The 21,522-nt window shown below is 43.1% G+C and overlaps 1 protein-coding gene across 1 annotated transcript; it reads left to right on the top strand.

Moving 5' to 3' along the window:
- Positions 1–3,376: 3,376 nt before the first annotated feature.
- LOC100272357 (uncharacterized) lies at positions 3,377–20,946 on the top strand. Its single transcript, NM_001146840.1, has 9 exons — positions 3,377–3,487; positions 3,610–3,746; positions 3,880–3,929; positions 15,375–15,801; positions 15,924–15,999; positions 19,902–19,966; positions 20,107–20,202; positions 20,362–20,520; positions 20,610–20,946. Exons 1-9 carry the CDS (start codon positions 3,403–3,405, stop codon positions 20,724–20,726), a joined length of 1,212 nt encoding a protein of 403 aa, NP_001140312.1. The 5' UTR covers positions 3,377–3,402; the 3' UTR covers positions 20,727–20,946.
- The last annotated feature ends 576 nt before the right edge of the window (positions 20,947–21,522 follow it).

Below are 21,522 nucleotides of genomic sequence, written 5' to 3'. Positions count from 1 at the left end.
TGGCGTGGAATGAATTACTTTCACGCATCGCTAATATTCAACTAACACAAGATGAGGATGCCTTCTATTGGACCTTGTCCAAGTCAGGACAATTTTCAGTAAAGTCACATTATCAAGCATTGATTAGGCGTGAGGTACCAAATTTAAATAAAAGACTGTGGAATTTAAAAGCCCCTCTTAAGATCAAAATCTTTTTATGGTATCTCAGGAGGGGAGTGATTCTTACCAAGGATAATTTAGCGAGACGTAACTGGCATGAAAACAAAACATGTTGCTTTTGTCATGAAGATGAGACAATTCAACATCTATTTTTTGAGTGTCGGTTTGCTCGTATGACGTGGGCTTTAATTCACATGGCCTTCAGGATATCTAAACCATTTAATGTCTCTAATTTGTTTGGTACCTGGCTTAGTGGCTTTGATAGAAATATTAGACAGATAACCTTACTTGGCGCTGCTACAACTTGTTGGTCTCTTTGGTTGAACAGGAATGATATTGTCTTTGAAAAGAAAAAAAATTCTTCTCCCTTGCAGGTTATCCATACCATTGCCCATTGCCTTCGTACATGGGCTGTTTTACAGAAGGCGGAGTTGCGACCTATGGTTGTGGAGGCTACGCAATACTTGGTGCGGGTGGCCAAGGACTTTTTTTCCCGGGCACATGGGTGGCGGTCTAGTCTTCGGATTGATTACCATTAGAGTGTGTGGGTTATAAACTTTTTTTCAAAGCTGTGTGCTTATTAAGCAGAGGCTGGAAGAAATTTCAAGGGCGTGTATCTCCTCGATGTAATGTGCTTGAAGTTATTAATAAAATCTTCCTTTATCAAAAAAAATTAAGTATGTAATATATATCTGATTGTGGATCAAGGCAATGAGGTCCATCGTAGCAAGAAGCATAGGACGATGGCAGTGATGCTATTGTGCATGTGGGGTACCATGTAGTGATTAGATCAGAGGCGGATCCATAGGGGGGGCAAAGTGGGCCATGGCTCCCACTCAATTTTGTACACCATTTTATGTCTAATGATTATTTAGTATTAAGTGTAGAAAAAAAACAAAGTTTTAGATAGTATAGAGTCTTGTTCTAAATCTCTAAAACTAATAGCTAGTTGCTAAAATTAGTCGAGAGGTTTAGAATGGATCAACTAATTGTTAGTTATACCCCTCAAATAAGTATTAGTTGTTAGATGCCACAACCCAGCTAAAACCAGTTAACAGTTAGCTATAAAGGTTTAGAACATGACATAAAACAACCATGTTATGAGCCTGCTCGCCAGATCCTCTCGGTCCAGTCCTTGCATCTACCTGTCTAACTCTAATCTTTTCGACACCACCTAAACCAGTCCGATTGCTGCCCTGTTTCCGCCGCCGACCCATTCCCGATGCGACGCCACCCGACTTCGCCCCTTCCTGCCGCCTCCGTCCCTTGTTCTGTTTTCACGTGACGTCAATCCGCTCGACAAGCTAGTAGATCTCGCTCGTCGCAACGATATGACTTGTCCCATGCGGTCGACGGACATGACGAACTAGAAAATCATGTCTCTCATGTGGCCTTTTTGGCCCCCCCTGAATTTTCGTCCTGCGTCCGCCACTGGATTAGATTAGCATATTTCGTTGAAAATGGTTAAGGCGCTTGTCGACCAAGGCGACTAAGGGCATGTACAGTCTCATTTTATGTAGGGTCTCTTAAGTAGTCGCTAAGGGGATAAGAAAAAAAATACAAGAGTCATGCTCTTTTTGAAAAGCTTGTCTTTTCACGTTTTTTCCGTACATATTATTCCTTAGCTTTATTTATAATATAGGGTCTCAGTATTGTATTATATAGTCTCTTAACTGTCTCTTATATTTAGAAAACTGAATACCCTAATGCACCTGATGGGAGGTGTATTTGATTCTTAGTGGCACCGTGGATGTGAAAGGAGTGGCAGATGTAAAAGGAATTGGCTTGCTGAGAAGGGATATGGTTGTTTCGTAGAGGGTATTTTATAAAATTGATCACCTATTAATTGTTGATTGCTAGGTTTGCTAGCTAATAAGTTTATTATTAAATAGATTTTCTGCTAACAATTAGCTGGTTTATTAAAGCGTCTTGAATAGTTCCCAAAATAAATATTCGTAAATCACTAAGTTTTTCGAGTGGGCAAAAAAATGTTGGGAGCATATTTGTCGGTTTTCTACAACAGTTTTCAAAAACTTGCTTTAGAAGACAATTTTGCATCAGTAATCATAGAGTAATTATAAATCACCCATTATACTTTCTTTGTCTCCTATGTATTTGCATTGAGAACTTTATCTTACTCTTTATTCTTTTCACATCCTCGCACCTCTAGAGTCTAGACCGGCAAATCGATAGACACGAGAATTTTTTTCGCACAATTGGATTGTTTTTCTCAAGCGCGGAAAGATAGGAAAGTTGAGATAAAAAAAAGTTGTTGGAGAACGATTTTTAATTTCTGCCATAAAGATATAGATTGTGGGTAGATTGCGATATGGGTCGTGCCTACATTGTACTAGTTTTGCTCTAGTTTTTTTTAGCAGCTATAGATATCAGTTACATGAATCCAACCAGTCTTTTACCAGCATATTAAAGGGCCCACGCTGCCGTTGTGCACATAATAAGTATCTTTTCATCTAACATCTTAAAATAATTATCATTGTTGGTTTTCTAGGAGAAAACTACCTTGTATTTGATCAAATATATAAAAAATATTAATATTTATAGTACTTCCTCCATTTTTTATTTGTCACTTTTTAGTACACGCTAGCAAAATATTCGTTTGTTGTTACATTTTCTATTTATAAAGTATAGAATATAAAACACAAAAATAGGTGTTGGCTAGGTGGGTATAAACATATGTTTTAAACCAACAACTACGATTTGAATCCTCATTTATACAAAATTTTAACATTTTTAATATCTAAATATGGACGAGCACAACAACGATGAAAACCATAAAACCAGAAAAAATGATTTTTTAAAATATAGTAGAGAAATAAACTATCGAGCGTCAAGTATTTGAGAATAAATATAGTATATAATTCACATCATTAGATAGATCTTAAAATGTGTTTTATAATATAATTCGTTTAAAAACAAATACTGCTAATATTTTTTTAAAAATAAGTAAATTTTAGAAAGTTTGATCGATATAATTAGCACAGTGATAATTTTTTAAAAAAAATGACGGATACAAGTAGCACAGCGACAACTATTTTTGACGGAAGGGATATACGACAGAAAAACGCGACAAGAAAAGAGATCATCTGCCCCTGCTGTTTAGCAACATAAATAGTTGGACAGGCGGCTTCCTTGTGTAGCTCGCCACCTCATTAGAGCCAAGAAGCCAATTTCCTTTCCCAAAAACAAAAAGAGGCACCAAGGGAGAATCAGCAAGACGACACCATGGCAGCGGCCCACTACGGCAACGGCAGCTCGACGAGCGGCGGCGGCGGCGGCCGTGGCCGCGGGAAGCCCATCACATGCAAAGGTGCTGTTGCCTGCCTGCGGCTTCTCTTCTGCTTTTGCAGTTAGTCTTCCTTGTCGGTCGCTTGCTCGGCGGCGCGCGCGGCTCGGTCCGGCACGCGTACTTGACTTGTGCCGCTCGTGCAGCGGCGGTGGCGTGGGGTCCCGGAGTGCCGCTGTCGCTGGAGGAGGTCGAGGTGGCGCCGCCTAGCCCCATGGAGGTCCGCGTCAAGGTGCTTTTCACCTCCATCTGCCACACCGACCTCAGCGCCTGGAAGGGAGAGGTACATTATATTCATTCGTGCTACGTCTGCCGGTGATTTGACTTTCTACATGACCAAGTTACCGGACTGTTTTCTTATTTTGTTATTTATATGCTGCCATGTGACCCGGTTGCTGTCTTTTATGGCGTGATAGTGCGAGGCGCAGCGCAAATACCCTCGCATCTTGGGCCATGAGGCAGCCGGGTGCGTAATCCTCTTCTCCCGCCCACGCTCTTGGGTTCTTTTTTTCTCTTGGGTTCTGTTTGTCAAAAGTAACTAACTGAGATTATTTATCCGAGTTTGATTCCTCCGATTGACCTTGGTATTTTATGAACTCTTTAGAGCGAATATATTAAAGGTTATGTTCCAAATTTACACTCTTATTTGCGACTTTAATTTGGACAAATAAGGTGCCAAAAATTCTTGACTTCCTAGTCCTAGTAGAAATTTGCGAGTCCAGTGGTCGTCAGCGCCCGCATGCACCCGCCACATGGGAATGTGGACCCGCCAGAGTTGCACATAGACTGGTTTTAAAACTTTAGTCTTTATTGAAGATCACATTAGCTATTGAGCCTACTATCATCTATCAATTATATTATCCATCCTCGTCAACTCATCTACGGTAGAGTTTTATATACGAGTAAAAGTACACTAGTGGCCCACAAAGTTTGGCAAGCTGTGTCACTTACTCCGATCTCAGAAAATCGGGTAAATAGGCACTCGAACTTTGTCGGTCCATGCAAAAGCATACAAAGTCAGCTTTTGTAAGACCAGATGCTGACGTGGCATGCTATGTTCGAGCCACTTAGAGTCTCCAACTTGGCATGTCATGTCACTTGGGTTCTCGAACTTTAATGCTATGTCACTTGAATCCTCAAACTTTCATTGGTTTGTGTTGTCGCCGATCTAGACGCCAAACACGGGAACAAACCGTTTGGCGGTGCTCTCTGTGGAGGCGCAGATGGTCCACGGCATAGGACCGAACGGTCCGTGATAGCACATATGGTCATATTCTCCGCGAAGAACCCTAGAACTCGCCTCGAGAGAGATTTCGTCAAGGGGAAGAGTTCCAAGACGTTGCTCCGAGTCGGCAGGCCGCCTGGTGCTCCTCTAATCGGCGTAGAGACGAAGAGAGGTTGTTGTGGAAGACTAAACTAGATCTAACCATAAGGCTAAATTACTCCTACTCCTAGGATTTGGAAGAACGAAAAGGTAAAACTGATAAATAGATTTGATCGATTGTGGGGGTTCAATCGGCCATAGCCCTTCATCTATTTAAAGGGAGAGGTCTGGACCGTTACAAGTCGTTTCCCGAATTAATCCCATAGATTTAGCTAACAAATCCCGTAAGAAACTCGGAACCCTAATTCTGCGCACGCGCGGACTGTCCGCACGGTCAATTTCTGTCCTCAACATATGCCCCCTGCCTTTTGGTGGAGGTTGACGAACCAAAAGCATATGAACTAAGCCTGATGCAAGTCATCGGCTTTTTCAATCCAATATGGTGATCATTCAATAGAGCCCTAATGCATGAAGGCCGTTTCGGATTGCATCTTTCTCGCCCGTGACCATTTGATCAATGGATCAAAAGGAATAAAATAGGGGTGCCCCCCGCCTGAATAGACAAAGGGAGTATGCATGTACCATGGGTTCATCGTCGTACCATTCCATATCTGAACAGCATAATGCATAGACGATGAATAGGTGGGTGGAAAGTATGCTGGCATTACTGGATGAATAGGCGATGCATGCTGCGTCACCTTTCGGGTTGTCTTATTCGATCGTTTTGTTCGGGGTTTCTTTGCTGGTCGATTGCGTAGAATGGCCTTCTTGCTAGTATACTTGGAGAGCATTTGATCACAAGTAGGGTTGACTTTGAAAGTCAACCATGTGTGTTACATGTGCTTTGCCCCTGCATCCCCTTCTTTGCTTTGTGTGGAGGCTGGTGCCTCTGTCCATGGGCGGACTGTCCGGCTTGGTTGGCCGGATCGTCTGCATGAGCATAGGACCGTCCGTGCGCATGTGTCGAACAGTCCGCAATGCTCGAGGCAGGGACCTTTGCTCGACTGCTTGATGGAGCCTGCCCCTGGCGCCTCCAGACTTGTTAGTCTTTTTGTCTAAAGCTTTCCAAGCAATTTGTCCTTGTGATATATTCGACGTGTGAGGATCGCCAATGATGATGTTTTTTCCTTTGCCTTTATCGGCCACTTCTGGCCGAACCAAGACCCTTTTGCTTGCTAGCTCTATTGTATTGATAGGAAATGGTTGTGTATCCACTTGCATCTCCTAAAAACTCAACCGACCCTCATTTATGGCCGATTGTATCAGTCTTCGGAAAACGTTACAATCATTGGTGGCATGGGAAAAAGAATTATACCATTTGTAGTAAGCACGTCTTTTCAATTCATCAGGAGGAGGAATAGTATGCGTTAATTTAATTTTGCCATTTTTAACAGTTCATCAAATATTTTATCGCATTTGGCAACATTAAAAATAATTTAACTTCTTCTTGCCGATTCTTTTGAATCAACTGTAAAGAAGAACATGAAGAAGGTTTAGCCTGTGCTAGCCAAACAAGTTCGGCGGTATATACATCTATGGATTCATCGTCCAAATTATCGCACCCTACTAGATGCTTCTTATAGCTATTCGATTTTGATGCTTCTTTACTTTGGCTTTCACAAGTCAAAGTCCGCTGGTGTGAGTGTACTAACGAAAAGAATTGGGTACCATCTAATTTCTCTTTTAAGTAAGGTCACAACCCATTGAAAGCCAACCCTTTTAGTTGTTTTTTGTGACATGGATATGAAAGCATCAGTTTCTAGTGTCTTGGAACCTACGGATATAGTCATTAACCTATTCTTCAGACCCTTGTCGAACTAAAGCTAAATCAGCTAATTCTAACTTATGTTCTCCTGAGAAGAAGTGTTCATGAAATTTTTGTTATAATTCCTCCCAAGAATTGATAGAGTTAGGTGGCAGGGTTGCGTACCACGTGAATGTGGTACCAGTCAGAGATAACGAGAATAAACGAACACAGTAGGCTTCCCTATCAGCCAATTCTCCTAAGTGTGCGAAGTACTGGCTTATGTGCTCATGCAAGCTCTTCCCGCCTTCACCAGAAAATTTGGATAAGTCTGGTATCCTAACCCCTTGCGGATATGGCATGACGTCAAATCGGTGACTATAAGGTTTTCGATACGACTGCCCTATGCCTGACACACTAACACCGAGTTTGTCTCTAAACAACCTAGCTACCTTGTCCCTAATTCTTTCCACCATGTATGGCAGCCCTCCATTAAGTTTATGGGTGGAAATATCAGGTTGACTGACATCATTCTGTCGACTTTCCTCCCAGGGGTGTCCGAGATGTGTGCTAGGTGTCCTATTAATGCCACCACCTCCTGCTTTATATCTCTCAGGCTCTCTGGTGGCCAAAGAATATTCAACCATGTGTTCATGAGGTGGCATGACATGGTTATAATATGTCACCGGTGGGGCACCTTAGTGTTGTTGCGAGGAGTGTGGGAACTGTGTATATTGTGCAACTTTCGGTTCCGCGTACGCATACCTGGACGATCTGGTGTAAGGGGCCGGACGGTCCATGACGGGACCAAACGATCCGCGGGTATATACGGACTATCTGGCCGTATATGGTGCTACCTGGGTAGTTTCGTACCCATATCGTCTGTCGTAAGGGGATGGACAGTCCGCGATTAGGCCGAATGGTCGAGGGTTGTACCCGGATGATCAGGTCATGTATGGCACGACTTGGGCGGTCTGTGCGTGGACTCGTGTAGAGTCAGACGGTCTGGCGAAATACGTCGGTCGGTCCTTGACATATCCGGACGGACCAGTGTAAGGTACCGGACGATCTACGACATATCTGGACGGTTCGGCGTAAGGGCTGAATTGTCTGGTGTTGTACCCGGATGATCCAGCCATGTATGGCACGACCTGGGTGATCCATGTGCGTACCTGTGTAGGGTCGAACGGTCTGGAGAAATACGCTGGACGGTCCGCAACATAGCCGAACGGTCCGAGAAGACTCTCGGATGGTCAGACTGTGTGCAGATCCTGTCGCATTCCTTATGGCATCGGCTGTGATGATTACATGAACGTGTGCATCGTCATGCCATATGATGGTTGGGCCAAGGGTGACCCATTTGTAGCCGATGTGTTTGGCGCGGGTGGCTCCATATTAGACTCATGCGAGGGAAAACTAGGAGCAGTTGATTTCTCGTATGAATGTATATACATTTTAATAGATTCATCTACTTATTGCTTTAACTGATCTCCTCGTTATTTCATAAAAGTTGTTAGAGATAGATCTGGAGCACTTACAGTAGGAGCCTGAAGTGGAGGTAGGAGAGATTCCATATCGATCTCTCCTTGACGGATGATCTTCTGGTGGCTAGGGATGAAAACGGACGGAAACGGACGGAAAACCCCCTCTCCCATTTCTGTATCCATATTGTATCATCGGAAACGAGATCGGGTCCGGAATAGTCGAGAACGGAAACGGGAGCGGGATAAACGGAATTGCGAAAACGAACAGAAACGGAAATACTAACGGAAACTCATAATTTAATACAAATAGATAATGGTATTAATGTTTGACTATTGATTGATTGGCAGGACAATAACATAAAACAAATAGATATAGAGACGCAACATTGTAGTGTTGTTTGGTTGTTAATAGTGTACATTTAGCTACATCCGATGTTGTTTAAGACTTTAGACCATGTGTCATTGAAAAGAGACGATGGTTATGATGGCCACTTGTGCTATAATTTGTCACCTAAAGACACAAGACTTTAGTTTATATACTAATGCATATTTGGCTCGTCCCATATTTACCAAATACGGAATAAATACGGGTTCAATCCGGATAAAAACGGAATCCCACAAAAACGGACGGAATAAACCATCTCTCGTTTCCGTTCCGTTTCCATATTTTTTCGTAAATACGGAAACGATCGGGTCAAATGTAGTAAACAGTACGGGTCGGGACGGGATTTTACCCGTCCGTTTTCAACCCTACTGGTGGCGATCCACCATGAAGTGTGATAGGTACTTTTCCGCCGCATCTTTGTGGCGTTTATAGAGTTTATGCAGCAGTTCCGCCTCCTCCTTGTGGCATTGTTCATTCCATTGCCGCATCACCTCCTTCTCATCGCGCATTACTAGGTCCTCAAAGGGCTAGTCATCACCCGTGAGTGCCTCCATGGCCGGCTTGATGATGTTGGTGGTGGAGACCTTGGTGTGATCCTTGGAACCGGCCATATGTGGGCCAATTTTTAGCATATCTAGACACCCTTGTCCCCAGCGGAGTCACCAAAAAGTGTGTTGGCGCCAATCCAGGCGCCAAACATGGGAACAGATCATTTGGCGGTGCTCTCTGCGGAGGCGCACACGGTCCGCGACACAGGGCCAGACAGTCCGCGACCTAGCGCAGGAGCGTCTCCTCCTCTGCACGCTTCCAGACTGTCCGCGATAGCGTAGAAGGTGTTCTTCTCCGCGAAGAACCATAGAACTCGCCTCGAGAGAGATTCCGTCGAGGGGAAGAGTTCCAAGGCGTTGCTCCGGGTCGGCAAGCCGCTCGATTCTCCTCTAATCGGCGTAGAGTCGAAGAGAGGTTGTTGTGGAAGACTAAACTAGAGCTAACCCTAAGGCTAAATTACTCCTACTCATAGGAATTGGAAGAACGAAAAGGTAAAACTGATAAATAGATTTGATTTGATCGATTGAGGGGGGTTCAATCGACCGTAGGCCTTCATCTATATAAAGGGGGAGGTCTAGACCCGTTACAAGTCGTTTCCCGAGTTAATCCCATAGATTCAGCCAACAAATCCCGCAAGAAACTCATAACCCTAACTGATTCTACGCAAGCGCGGACCGTCTGCACGGTCAATTTCTGTTCGCAACAGTTTGCTCTAATATGGCACGACACGCCAACATCCGGTTTATATGAAACAAAGGTATATCTTTATCTTTATCTTCCAACATCCTATGTACTTGGCTAGAGTTACTCACCCTAGTATATATGTGGACTAAATCTTATGTATCTCAACATAAAAACATATTAATCCTTCTAAGTTATGACTCATTCACTAAAATAAAGAAATGATCTTTAAATTTCTCCCTTCTTGGTATTGATTATAATTCTACAAACAAATTAAAACTAAGCATAATCCAAGGTAGCACTTCACACTACTACACTAGTGTAAATTGTTAGCTTGGTTTGGATTTTATGTTGCTTATCTAACTTTTAAGCTTTGTCATTATGATATGAATAAGCACCATAAAACTTTATTCAGTAGTGATAATTTCTTCTACATGTGTGCTTCAATGATTTAGATTTAAGCTTACCCACATGCATGAGTATGAAATTTGTGGAAAGATTGACAATGATGCTAAGGTATAATAGATAAAGATGTACCTTTTTAACATGTATACCACTCATTAAAAATATGATGATGGCATGTCGTGCCACATTAGAGCAAACCAATGAAAGTTCGGGGACTCCAGTGACATAGCATTCAAGTTCCAGGACCCCAAGTGGCTCTGACGTCAGCATCCGGTTTTACAAACCCGGTTTTGGATGGTTTTGCATGGGCTTACAAAGTTCGAGGACCTAATTACCCAGTTTTCTGACTTCGCGGAGTAAGTAAAAGCGTGCCAAGTTCATGGACCACTAGTGTACTTTACTCTTTATATATAGTATTTGCCATCGTTTACAACTCACTTAGCATCATATAAATTTTTATTGACTTTTAACTAAAATAAAAAATGACATTTATTAAAATAAAAAATATATTATTCTTGAAAAAATAAAATGTAAAATTATTAATCGATACACTACTACTCATATAATTCCTAAAAATAATCGATAAACTAGTACCCATCTTCGCCGTCTTTCTCTTTCGCCTCTTCTATCTTTTTTTTTCTAGTTTTAATTGCTTTGTTAACTCTTTAAGGCTAAGTTGTTGACCATTTTCATGTCATCGTCCATGGTGGTAGTGGAGCATTCTAGTTGGTTGAGACTCACTACTACTTGTTGTTGATTCTTTCCTCATGCGTTTGAGCTCTTGTCTTATCACGACCAATAGGGCATTGGTGGACGGACATTGTTCGGTGAGATAGAGTTATAATCATCGTACATTTTGACACGTGAACATTTGCTCCCATCACTAGAATCGTCCTCACCATGCCTCGAGCACTACATGGGATAACGACGAGGAGCACGCCACATGTGCTCCAACGTGAAGTCGTTTTCGTTGGGCTTGTTACGGAAGCTCTCTTTGGCCTCTTCGAGCAGCTTAGCGTCATCTACTCCACTTAGATAAGCCGCATACAAGTGGTTGGTTTCGAGCAGCATAGCACCATCTACTCTACTCGAAAAGGGCGCATACAAGCGGTTGTAGATGCCATTGAAGATGTTGATCTTTTGGTTACTTGTCTACCATTGATCCTTCAACTACTTAGGGGTACGATGGCAAGGAGCTTTGATGGTAGAGTTGTAGGTACTAGCTATTTGGCCCTATAAGACCGATCTATTCTTTCCATTGCCATCATTATGATCCACAAAAGTATAGTAGCCATTCATGAGCCTATAAATTTATGAACTAAAAAATATCCCTTCTCTATTGGAATTGAGGAGCACTAGAGTAAGTAGACTGGTTCAAAGTTGTATCATTGTGTCTGCTTAAGGGCACTATCATGTCTATGGGAGGATGAAAAAGAGGATGAGCACCATATGGGGGGAGGAGCACCAAATGAGGAAGCAAATAGAGGAGGAGCACCATCTAAATAAGGAGCACTATAAGATCAATATGGAAGAACACAATATGGATACCCATACAAATATAGAAAATGATATGAATAACTGAAAGGTTGAGAAGGAGGAGCGTCAGTGGAAGGAGTTTTAGTGAGAAAAGAAGCTACATTAGTGGTTGGATTTTTATTGCGAGGAGGAGGAGCATCCACAGGTCGTCGGTAGGGATACTGACAATGATATGAATATGGAAATATGGGTTATGGACATAAGGAATAGGGATGGATAAAAATATCCTCTCAATGACGATGTATGGGAGAAAGACCGTCAAAGAAGACTTGCCCCACACCAATAAGAGTCTCGAAACATTGTGGAGATTGCTCGTTGAACAAGTCAGCCATATTGAAAAAGAGAGTGAAATGCTATAATATGAAGAAAGATAAGTAAACAAGAGTGTAAGGGGTGTGAATGAACCCAAAGACCCCACTCTATTTATAGGGTTGATCTAAGAATTATTATTTATTTTTTTGGATTTTATTTGAACTTTAAATGGCCAAAATGGCGCGAACCAGTCATAAGATGACATGTGGCAACATGTGATCATTACCAACCAGTCAGGATAGATAATGACCAGCTCTCCAACTCATAGGTCGATAATGATCGGCTGGTACCTACTAGTTCGACTCCAATGTGGCTGATACTGACTAGGCCAATCGGCCAACTGTCTTACCGATCGCCCGACCACTGACCGGCCGCGTCGCCACGCCACCTATGGTTCTATACCTAGATGGTAACCAGCGTAAATAAGCAAGCTTTGGCATTGTCACAAACATTATCTTATGCACCTTTTTTCAGCAAAGCTAGCTTCTGCAAAAAAAGTTTAACTTTTATGCATGCATATTCTAGAACAAGGTTAACTTTTTTTAGTTGTTTTGGTAGTTCCTTAGTTTTGTAGTATCTAGGTTTTTGCTTGTTGCAAGTGTGTGTGCGCACGCTCGTGTGTATATATAAACTCTATTTCTCACCTATGATGATGGACCCAACGGTCCATCACATGGGCCACCTCCCGCGTGGCTGCATGGGTCATGTGTCCCTCGCGTGATTGCCTTCGTGACATGTGCAGCTCCTTTTCCCCGCATGGCTCCATGGGCCGTGTGTTGTGTGTCCCCGCACGGCTTCCTTCGTGTCACATGTCGGCCCTTCCTCGCACGTGGCTCCCTCGCGCGCACTCGTTGGCTCCATGGGGCCCGCATCTGTTAAGTCATTTTCTGTTCTGATTCAAACATTCCACCGTCCATTCAACATTAAGTCATTCTTCTTCTTTCTTAAACATTCCTTTGTTCTTGGTTCAGTCATTCCAGGCAATATTAAGTCATTCAAGCATTCAGACAAGATTAAGTCATTCCAAAAAATATTAAGTCCTTTTTATTTTCAGTCATTCTTCATGTTTTTTGAGACATTCCTAGGTTATTTGTTCAGTCATTCCAGGCAATATTAAGTCATTCCAGCGTCCAAACAACATTAAGTCATTCTAGGTAACATTAAGTCATTCTAGAGTCTAGGCAAAGTCATTCAAGGATTCATGCAACATTAAGTCATTCTAGTAAACATTAAATCATTATAGGAAACATTAAGCCATTCTTGTTTTCAGTCATTCTTTGTGTTTTTCTCAGAAATTCTTTTGTTCTTGGTTCAATCATTCTAGGAAACATTAATTCATTATAACGTCCAAACAACATTAAGCCATTCTTGTTTTCAGTAATTTTTCATGTTTTCTGAAACATTCCATGTTTTTAGTTCAGTCATTCTAGGCAACATTAAATCATTCAAGCGTTCAGGTAACATTAAGTCATTCAAGCATTCAGGTAACATTAACTCATTCAAGCATATTACGTTATTTGAGCGTGTTAAGTCATTCGTTGAACCATTTGAGTCCACGGTTGTCCACATTAAGTTATTCATGTCCATTAAGTTATTCGAGCACCCTAAGTCATTCATGACCGTTATGTCATTCGTTTAGTTATTCAATCTCTCTATACGATTCTATCCTAGCTTGGCTCATGTGTGGGGGCGCGGGCAAGTAGAGCAACAGGTGCGGGTGAGGTGGGTAACATGCGGGAAGCCAGCTCGGCTCACGGGAGCGCGTGCACGGGAGGTGGTCTCAGTCGGCTAGGGGAATACTGGTTCGGCCGAGTTGGCACGTTGGGCTGGGTTCAGGTGATGGACCACTACTGCATCATCCTAGGTGACAAATAAGAAATAACTTAGCCATATATATATATATATATATCACCTCAGACCAGCCTCCTAGGTGACCCAGCGCGTAGCGAGCCCCACGCGCTCACCATCCCACCAGCATGCCCGACCGCCTTGAGACTCACTCGCAACGAATCCACAATCTGCTCTCCCCCAGTCTAGTTACTCAGTAATTTTACAGTAATCACTTAATAATTTTTCAACATTATTTAGTAGTTTCTCAATCAACCACCAATTTCGTTTACACATTGATAAAAAGAACAATAGATATGTAGTGATTGTCTAGTTATTCATTAGTTTTGCAGTTATCACTTAAGAATTTTATAACATTTGTTCAGTAATTTCTCAATCACCCAGTAATTTCATTTACACACTGAAAAATATAACAACAATTATGTAGTAATTGTCTAGTTACTCAGTAATTTTACAGTAATCACTCAGTAATTTGTAACATTTGTTCAGTAATTTTCAACCACACAGTAATTTTATTTCCACACATAGAAAAGAAACAATAGTTATACCATAATTATCTAGTTACTTAGTAATTTAAAGTAATCACTTAGTAATTTAGAGCATTTGTTCGGAAATTTCTCAATCACACAATAATTGCATTTTACACACCGAGAAAAAACAACATTTATTTTTGCATTGGTAGTTACTTAATGTTTCTAGAAAATGACTAAACGCTTTTAGAAATAATATAATAAATTATTGAATGTTTCGTCAGTAACTGTTTTTTGCACTAAGAATTATTATACATACTTATAATTACTAGAATTGAATGATAAATGATTGAAAGTGCATAAATTAATGAAATATGACGTGGTGCACAAGTGGGTGTGTGTGGCTCACAGGAGAGTCGTGGGTCCATGGAGTCAAACGCAGTTTGTACGTCTTGCGAACCCGTTACTTGGCACGTGACCCGTTAGTGAATTGCGGACCCGAAATGGTTAGGTGGGCTAGACTGTTCGGTTGGTATGTCGTTTGACTGGTCAGTTCGGTGCGGGTGAAGCTTCACCTAGTTGGTAATAATCAATTGTTATCGATTGGATTCGTTTGAAAAAAAATTATTTAAGAAATACTTTAACGATGGTCTTTTCCCATAATAGGGTGAGTTCTTTGGGAACTCGTTTCTTGGACTACATAATTAAGTTTTACATCATATCAGAATGTTTTTGTAGTAAACAGTTCACAAATACTAATACAAATCTTGCAATCAATTTGTAATAAATGCATCGGAAGAGATATTATTATGATGCTATTGCTTTATCTTTTTTGTTCAAAACACGCATACATTCGGGAAAGAAAACTGAAAATATTAGCGACAACCTAAGAAAGGTCTACATACCCATGCCTGGATCTATCTGTGCATGGCGATAAGACATAGGGAACCAATAATTTATGGGCAATCAGTTGGACGTTGGCAGATGGAGACGGCCAATGGCAATCATGGTCAGCTCTCAAACATATGCATGCCAGAGGGCTTCGGATGAACAGGGAGCTCCTCTGGCTCTTGTCTAGCTAGTCTTGGATATGGAGCCAAGCTGTATCTGGTGGACATGAGAATGGTTTTTTCTCCCTTAACAGCTAACTCCTAGTGACTTTTGCACTTGCAGAGTGGTAGAGAGCGTGGGCGAAGGAGTAGAAGGCCTCGCCCCAGGAGACCACGTCGTTCCGATCTTCACCGGGGAGTGCGAGAAATGCGTGTACTGCAAGTCCGACAAGACAAACCTGTGTGGAACCTACCGTGTGGATCCTTTGAAGAGCAGCATGGTCTACGACGACGGCACGAGGTTCTCCGTGGTGGACCAGGCGTCAGGCCAGCGGCGGCCGGTGTACCACTTCCTCAACACCTCCACCTTCACCGAGTACACCGTGCTTGACGCGGCATGTGCCGTCAAAATCAACCCTGAGGCCCCGCTGCAGAGGATGTGCCTCCTCAGCTGCGGCATCTCCACAGGAGTGGGAGCTGCGTGGAACACTGCAAACGTTTCTGCTCGGTCCACCGTTGCAGTGTTTGGACTCGGCGCTGTTGGTCTTGCTGTCAGTATACATGCTCTTTTTCCCTCAACAACTGAAATACGATACACGAGAACGTAATTTAATTACCTGACTAAGTTATATCATCTCTCTGAATAACCATCTGTTCATCTATTTGTTAATAGGTAGCTGAAGGTGCCAGGCTACGAGGGGCAACTCGGATCATCGGCGTGGACGTAAACCCTTCAAAGTTCACCAAAGGTGCGTGCTTATTTTCTTCCTTTGGGCCACCCTTAATTACTATGTTTAGCCAAAGTGTGCACTGTGATTAGGCTTTAATCTATAGAGTGAATAATAATCCTAGCACCAAAACAGACGAGACGGTTCCTGTGTTTTCTTTTCAAGCTGACAAAAACAAATAGGCTGGGGGTGGAGCTAGCTATGACTTGGCAACCATTTCGACTCTGCTTTACGTTTTCTTTTTTTGTCGGCATAAACATCCGTATGCTTCCTTTCGCCCACGTATGAAGGCGTCTTGGGTTTGATCGGAGGCGTACAGACGAAAACATCCAGCGGCGGAGCATATGCCTAAAATTTTAGGTATAGCAGACCATGCTTCTCCAAACGGTACTAGAAATGATCGATGCACCATACTCATACTTGAAAATTGACATTGAAAACATCCACGCCCCGACAGCCTCATGTCGAGTGGCGGAGCCTCATGTCGAGTGGCGGAGGACAAAATAAATTTTAGTTAGGGTGAATAGGATAGTATGCACAATAGAGCAACATTCAAGACTAAAGTTTGAATATGCATGCAAATACAAGATGCCATAGTTGATCTCACATGTGTATTAAATTAATAAGGGCGTGTTTGGTTTGACTTTTGGCTTTTTGCCCCCCTAAAAGCCAAAAGCCAACCAAAGGGCTGGATCCAGGAAGCAGCTTTTTCTAAAAGCTGACTTTCTCGTAGTGTAAATCTGAAAGCACCCCTTGACCTACTTTTAGTGGCTTTTCGGATGAAACTGTGAAAACATATATCGAAGAATTTTTAACGACTTTTAGTGGTTTCCACTAAACGGTTTTTAGCTTTTTAACAGCTTACAGCCTACAACAACTTTTTCCACAGCTCACATCCCACAACAACTTTTTTCACCGCCACAGTCCAACCAAACAGACCCTAAACCAGTTACTTAACACTAATAAATAAAAAGCAATTAAAATAATAAATAAGTAAATAAACTACACAAAATATGCTAATTAGCTACCGTACTTACTTAATGCATATCACATGAACTCAACAACTAGGCTTGGGCAGTGGACAATGGGCGCATGGCCCACTTTATACCATTTAATATGTTTGTGCCGTGGCCACCCCATCGTCTAGACTCTAGGCCTCTAGGGGTTGGCCTTAAGATAACACAAATAGCGTTTTTAGTGTATTTAAGCACAAATAATAGCACAAAAACCATTGTCCTCTACCTCATTGCTTCGCTAGAAGGCTATGACTGACTGACACACCTGATGGTAGAAAAGAGATAGCGTCAAGTGATGGATTGGATTGTAAGAGATTGACTAAGTCCAATTACAAGAGGCTAGCTAGAGGGTGCGAATGAAAATGCGTGGAATTGTCTAAACAGACGAATCCCAGAGTAGTCTCTCTGCGTGTAGTCTTGTTCTATTATCCGTGTCCTCAGTTGTGCGTCCTCCTTAAGTGAGGCATCTCCCTTCTATCGACCAAAGGGGAAGGGGTTCCATCTGATAAGTGGGGTCAGCCCTAGCGTCTATCCCGTCTAGCATTTATGGAAGCCTTTTCGATGTCAACCCGGTGTCCTATGGGAATGCATGTGGCGCTGCAGATGGACACCCTGCCCATAAAGGATATCCTAGGCACCGTGCGGGCCATGTGCCTATTTGCTAAAAACCTAGAACGCGGCAGGAGGAGGAGCAGGCTCTCCATGCTACCATAGGAGGCCTAGGAAGTTGCGTCTTACATCATGGATGGCCAAGGTGGTTAGACAACATGGCATATGAAGTGCATGGCTCGGAACATGACAATCCATGTTGAGTACCGTCCATGTTGCCACAATGGTCGTGGCAGGGCATGCCCTAGTGCGCACGCACCACCATAGTGTCATGACCTAGATTACTAGGTCTAACAGCTAGGGAGTGGGCATGACGCTAGCACAGCTATGCTTGTCACACCAAACAGACATGGTACGTCCTATGATTCTACCAACTCCTTGACCGACCATGAGGTGGGCGGTTGGCATCATGGTGAGTCGGGAGCCCTCCCCTTGATCGGGGTTGTCGTAGGGACCGAGGACACGTGTCATACTAGGATTCCAACAAACCATGGTATGTTGGAGCCCGGGTCCAGTGGGCTCTTTAGCCCTTCTTGGTGGTTGGCAGAGCGGTTACCTGAAGGAGTCCACCCTAAGGGTCCAAAGGCCACCCTTGGGGGGCTCGGGAGCAGATGGAGCAATTGAGTGAAGAAGTCCCTCTAGGGTGTCCGGAGCCATCCTGGAGGGGGTTTAGGGCCTCTAGCGGGTCCATGGAGACATGTGGAAGCAATAGACCCTGACAATGGCAGGGGAAGCCGGGCCATGCAACGTAATCAGACCCCGACTACAGGCTAGCAAGGGTAGTTGTGGAAGGAAGCCTAATAAAGGATTTCGTGGCATGGGGGCCTCTTGCAATAACACGTAGTGGGGATCCCAGCCATGTACTATCCTTGTCTCTTTAAAGAAGTCTTGTCAATCCTGACCCCACTTTGGAGACAGGACTTAATCAAATATGCTGACGAACTTAATCTAAGGGCGTGTTTGGATCACTGCCGCAAACACCACGCCGCGCCACACGCCGCGCGCCGCAGTTGTGGCGGCCGAATCGGCCGCCGCACCTTAGGCGGGGTGTGGCGCTCGACGTCAGCCTCCAAACAGGCCCTAAGTTCTTCGGTTTATCGACGAACATAGCCAACAACTTGTTTTCGACAAACTTAATAGGTTAAGTTCGTGGGGACCGACAAACTAAAAGTTAAGAATGTAGGGGTCAACGAAATTAATATGTTAAGTTCGTGGAGCCCGACGAACTCAATAGGTTAAGTTTGTGGGGCCCACATTCTTAAGGTAAATTAAGGACATTGGTACCCACATTCTTAGTTTCACCCACGTTCTTTGATAATGCTGACGATCTTAATTTGACTTAAGTTTGTGGGTGCCTTTAAGATTGTCGCCCCCACATTCTTAACTTATATTAAGTTCGTCGCCCCCCCTATAAACTTAACTTATTAGCTTATTAATTTTCTTGGGCCCCACATTCTTAACTTTAAGTTTGCCGGCCCCCATGTTGAAAAAACGCAGTTGGCAATGTTAGTCAAAGTTTATCGGCTTATGTGATTAAGTTTAACAATTTTTCACCTATGTTCTTTAATCAGTTTCCTAAACATAGATAGTGGCATATCTCTAACCATGGTACCGGTATAGTTTTTTGAACAGTAATAGTACGCTTAAAATGGAAGAATTATAATGATACAGAACTAATAGCCCTAGTATCAAAGAAAGATGATTTTCTATTGTTGATAATGTTATGTTAATTAAGTAGGGACACGCACTTGCACCAACACATCTAGCTTGTCAATTTCAACCGTGTGTGTCATTTTCTGTACGATGCAACTGGGTTTAGAACGATTGTCACTAAACTGACACAACATCCATGCATGGTCATGCTATGTCTAAAAAATTCTCTTAAAACGATCCATATGTGAAATTGTAGGTATCAACAATTAATATAAAACTGGCAGCAGAATAAATGTCAAACCCGGGCGCGTGTTGTCAATCGGAAAAAAGAAACAAAAATGTCCTTTCTGTGAATTAAATGGACGCTTGTACGTACGCCCACACCTCCGTCTCTTAATTTTCTTCTTCTTTGAAACTGTGGTACATGCTGCACCCTGCAAATCGTCTTGATGGTCAGTAAGTACAACTTGACGTTCTTGTTTTGAAACGTGGAATTGGATGCCGTGCTATCTCATTAGTTTCAGGAAAAAAATACTAGTGCATGCCTTTCTCTATCGGAGATGAAAACTGTTACAAGAAGCTGTGTGCTGGTGAATATGTTTTTACGAAATTAGCGTACACTGACTTGAAATGAAATGTGTCCAGGTAAAGAGATGGGGATAACAGACTTCATCGACCCTAACGACATCTGTGACAAACCGGTCCATGAGGTACAAACACCGTTTTCTTTTTAAATTTTCCCTCTATTTTGCAGTGGAAATGTTTGTCAACCAGCTGTACGAGAGAACACTATAGTATGATCTTATAGGGAACTGTACGCTGGGCCGGTGCACTGAAATGTATTGTGCAGGTGATCAGGGAGATGACTGACGGAGGTGTCGACTACAGCTTCGAGTGTACCGGGATAAATGATGTGCTGAGAGAGGCCTTCTTGTCCACGCATGATGTGAGTTGTGCAATGCCGTCGCTAATTATTAGGCCCATCATCAACAATATAGCCCGGGTGCATTTATATGGCCCAGTTAGACCCAGACCACTTTCTTTTTTGTCTCCTTTCTTCTCAACACCTACTAAAACCTTTTGTCACAAAAAAAAAAAATCACAGGGTTGGGGCCTGACGGTGGTGCTAGGGATCCATTCAACGCCCAAGATGGTGCCGCTGCACCCGATGGAGCTCTACGGCCGTAGGATCACCGGCTGCGTCTTTGGCGACTTCAAGGGCAAGTCCCAGCTGCCCGACCTCGTCGATAAGTGCGTCAACGGGGTACGTACGTAGAGCTCGCTTACGTACTGCATGCCAACCATGGTTCGATCTCTGAAATCTGACTACCTCATGTTCGATTAATTGTTCAGGAGGTCAATATAAACTTCGATGGCTTCATAACACACAAGATGCCATTCTCGTACATCAACAAGGCTTTCCGGTTACTCGAGGAAGGCAAGTCGCTGAGGTGCCTGCTCAGTCTCTGATCGACAATACTTCATCAGCGAGGACAGTTTTGGATTATTGAGTAGCAAAATAAATGTACAAGGAAAGTTTTTCCCTAGTACATTCGCTTCTTATAAAACGAATGCATGCAACTTCTTTCGTTCTTTGAAGAAGACAAAAGGGCACAATTATTCTGGAGCAGGTATTGCTAATCATTTTATCGCTGGTTCACTGCCGACCAGGACAACATTCAGGCAGCTTTGCTTGGCGCTCTGATCCTCCCAGACCTAGGATTCTGCTGGCACCGTCTCAACTACAGTTTCGTTTGCATTTAATAAACTTTCTATAAGCATTTTTTAATGATATAACGAAGTTTTTAACTTTTATGTGGAGAGAAGTTTCATAGTTATAAATTATCTTGACACACTATCGAAATTCGGCTATGTACCGAGTGTTAAATGATTTACCGAGTGTTTTTTTCGGCACTCGACAAAAAAATTCTCTACCGAGTACCACTACCGGAATCCGAGGCTTTGCCGAATGTTGTCTTCTTTGCCGAGTGCCTTTTGTCGGGCACTCGGCAAAGAAGGCTTTGCCGAGTGCCGCACTCGGTAAAGTTAGGCGCTCGGCAAAGAGCCTCTTTACCGAGTGCTGAACACTCGGCACACGGCGGCACTCGGCAAAGAATGGTTTGCCGAGTGTTTGACACTCGGCAAAGGGGGCTCTCGGCAAAGGGCCGTCAGCGGCCGTTCCAGAGCTGACGGCCGTCAGTCTTTGCCGAGAGCCAACGGCTGGCACTCGGCAAAGAGGCTTCTTTGCCGAGTGCCACATAGTAGA

Source organism: Zea mays, chromosome 1 (assembly GCF_902167145.1).
Source record: "Zea mays cultivar B73 chromosome 1, Zm-B73-REFERENCE-NAM-5.0, whole genome shotgun sequence".
Lineage (NCBI taxonomy): Eukaryota > Viridiplantae > Streptophyta > Magnoliopsida > Poales > Poaceae > Zea > Zea mays.
Note: the sequence above shows the minus strand (reverse complement) of the source record. Positions and strands in the feature narration are given on the sequence as shown.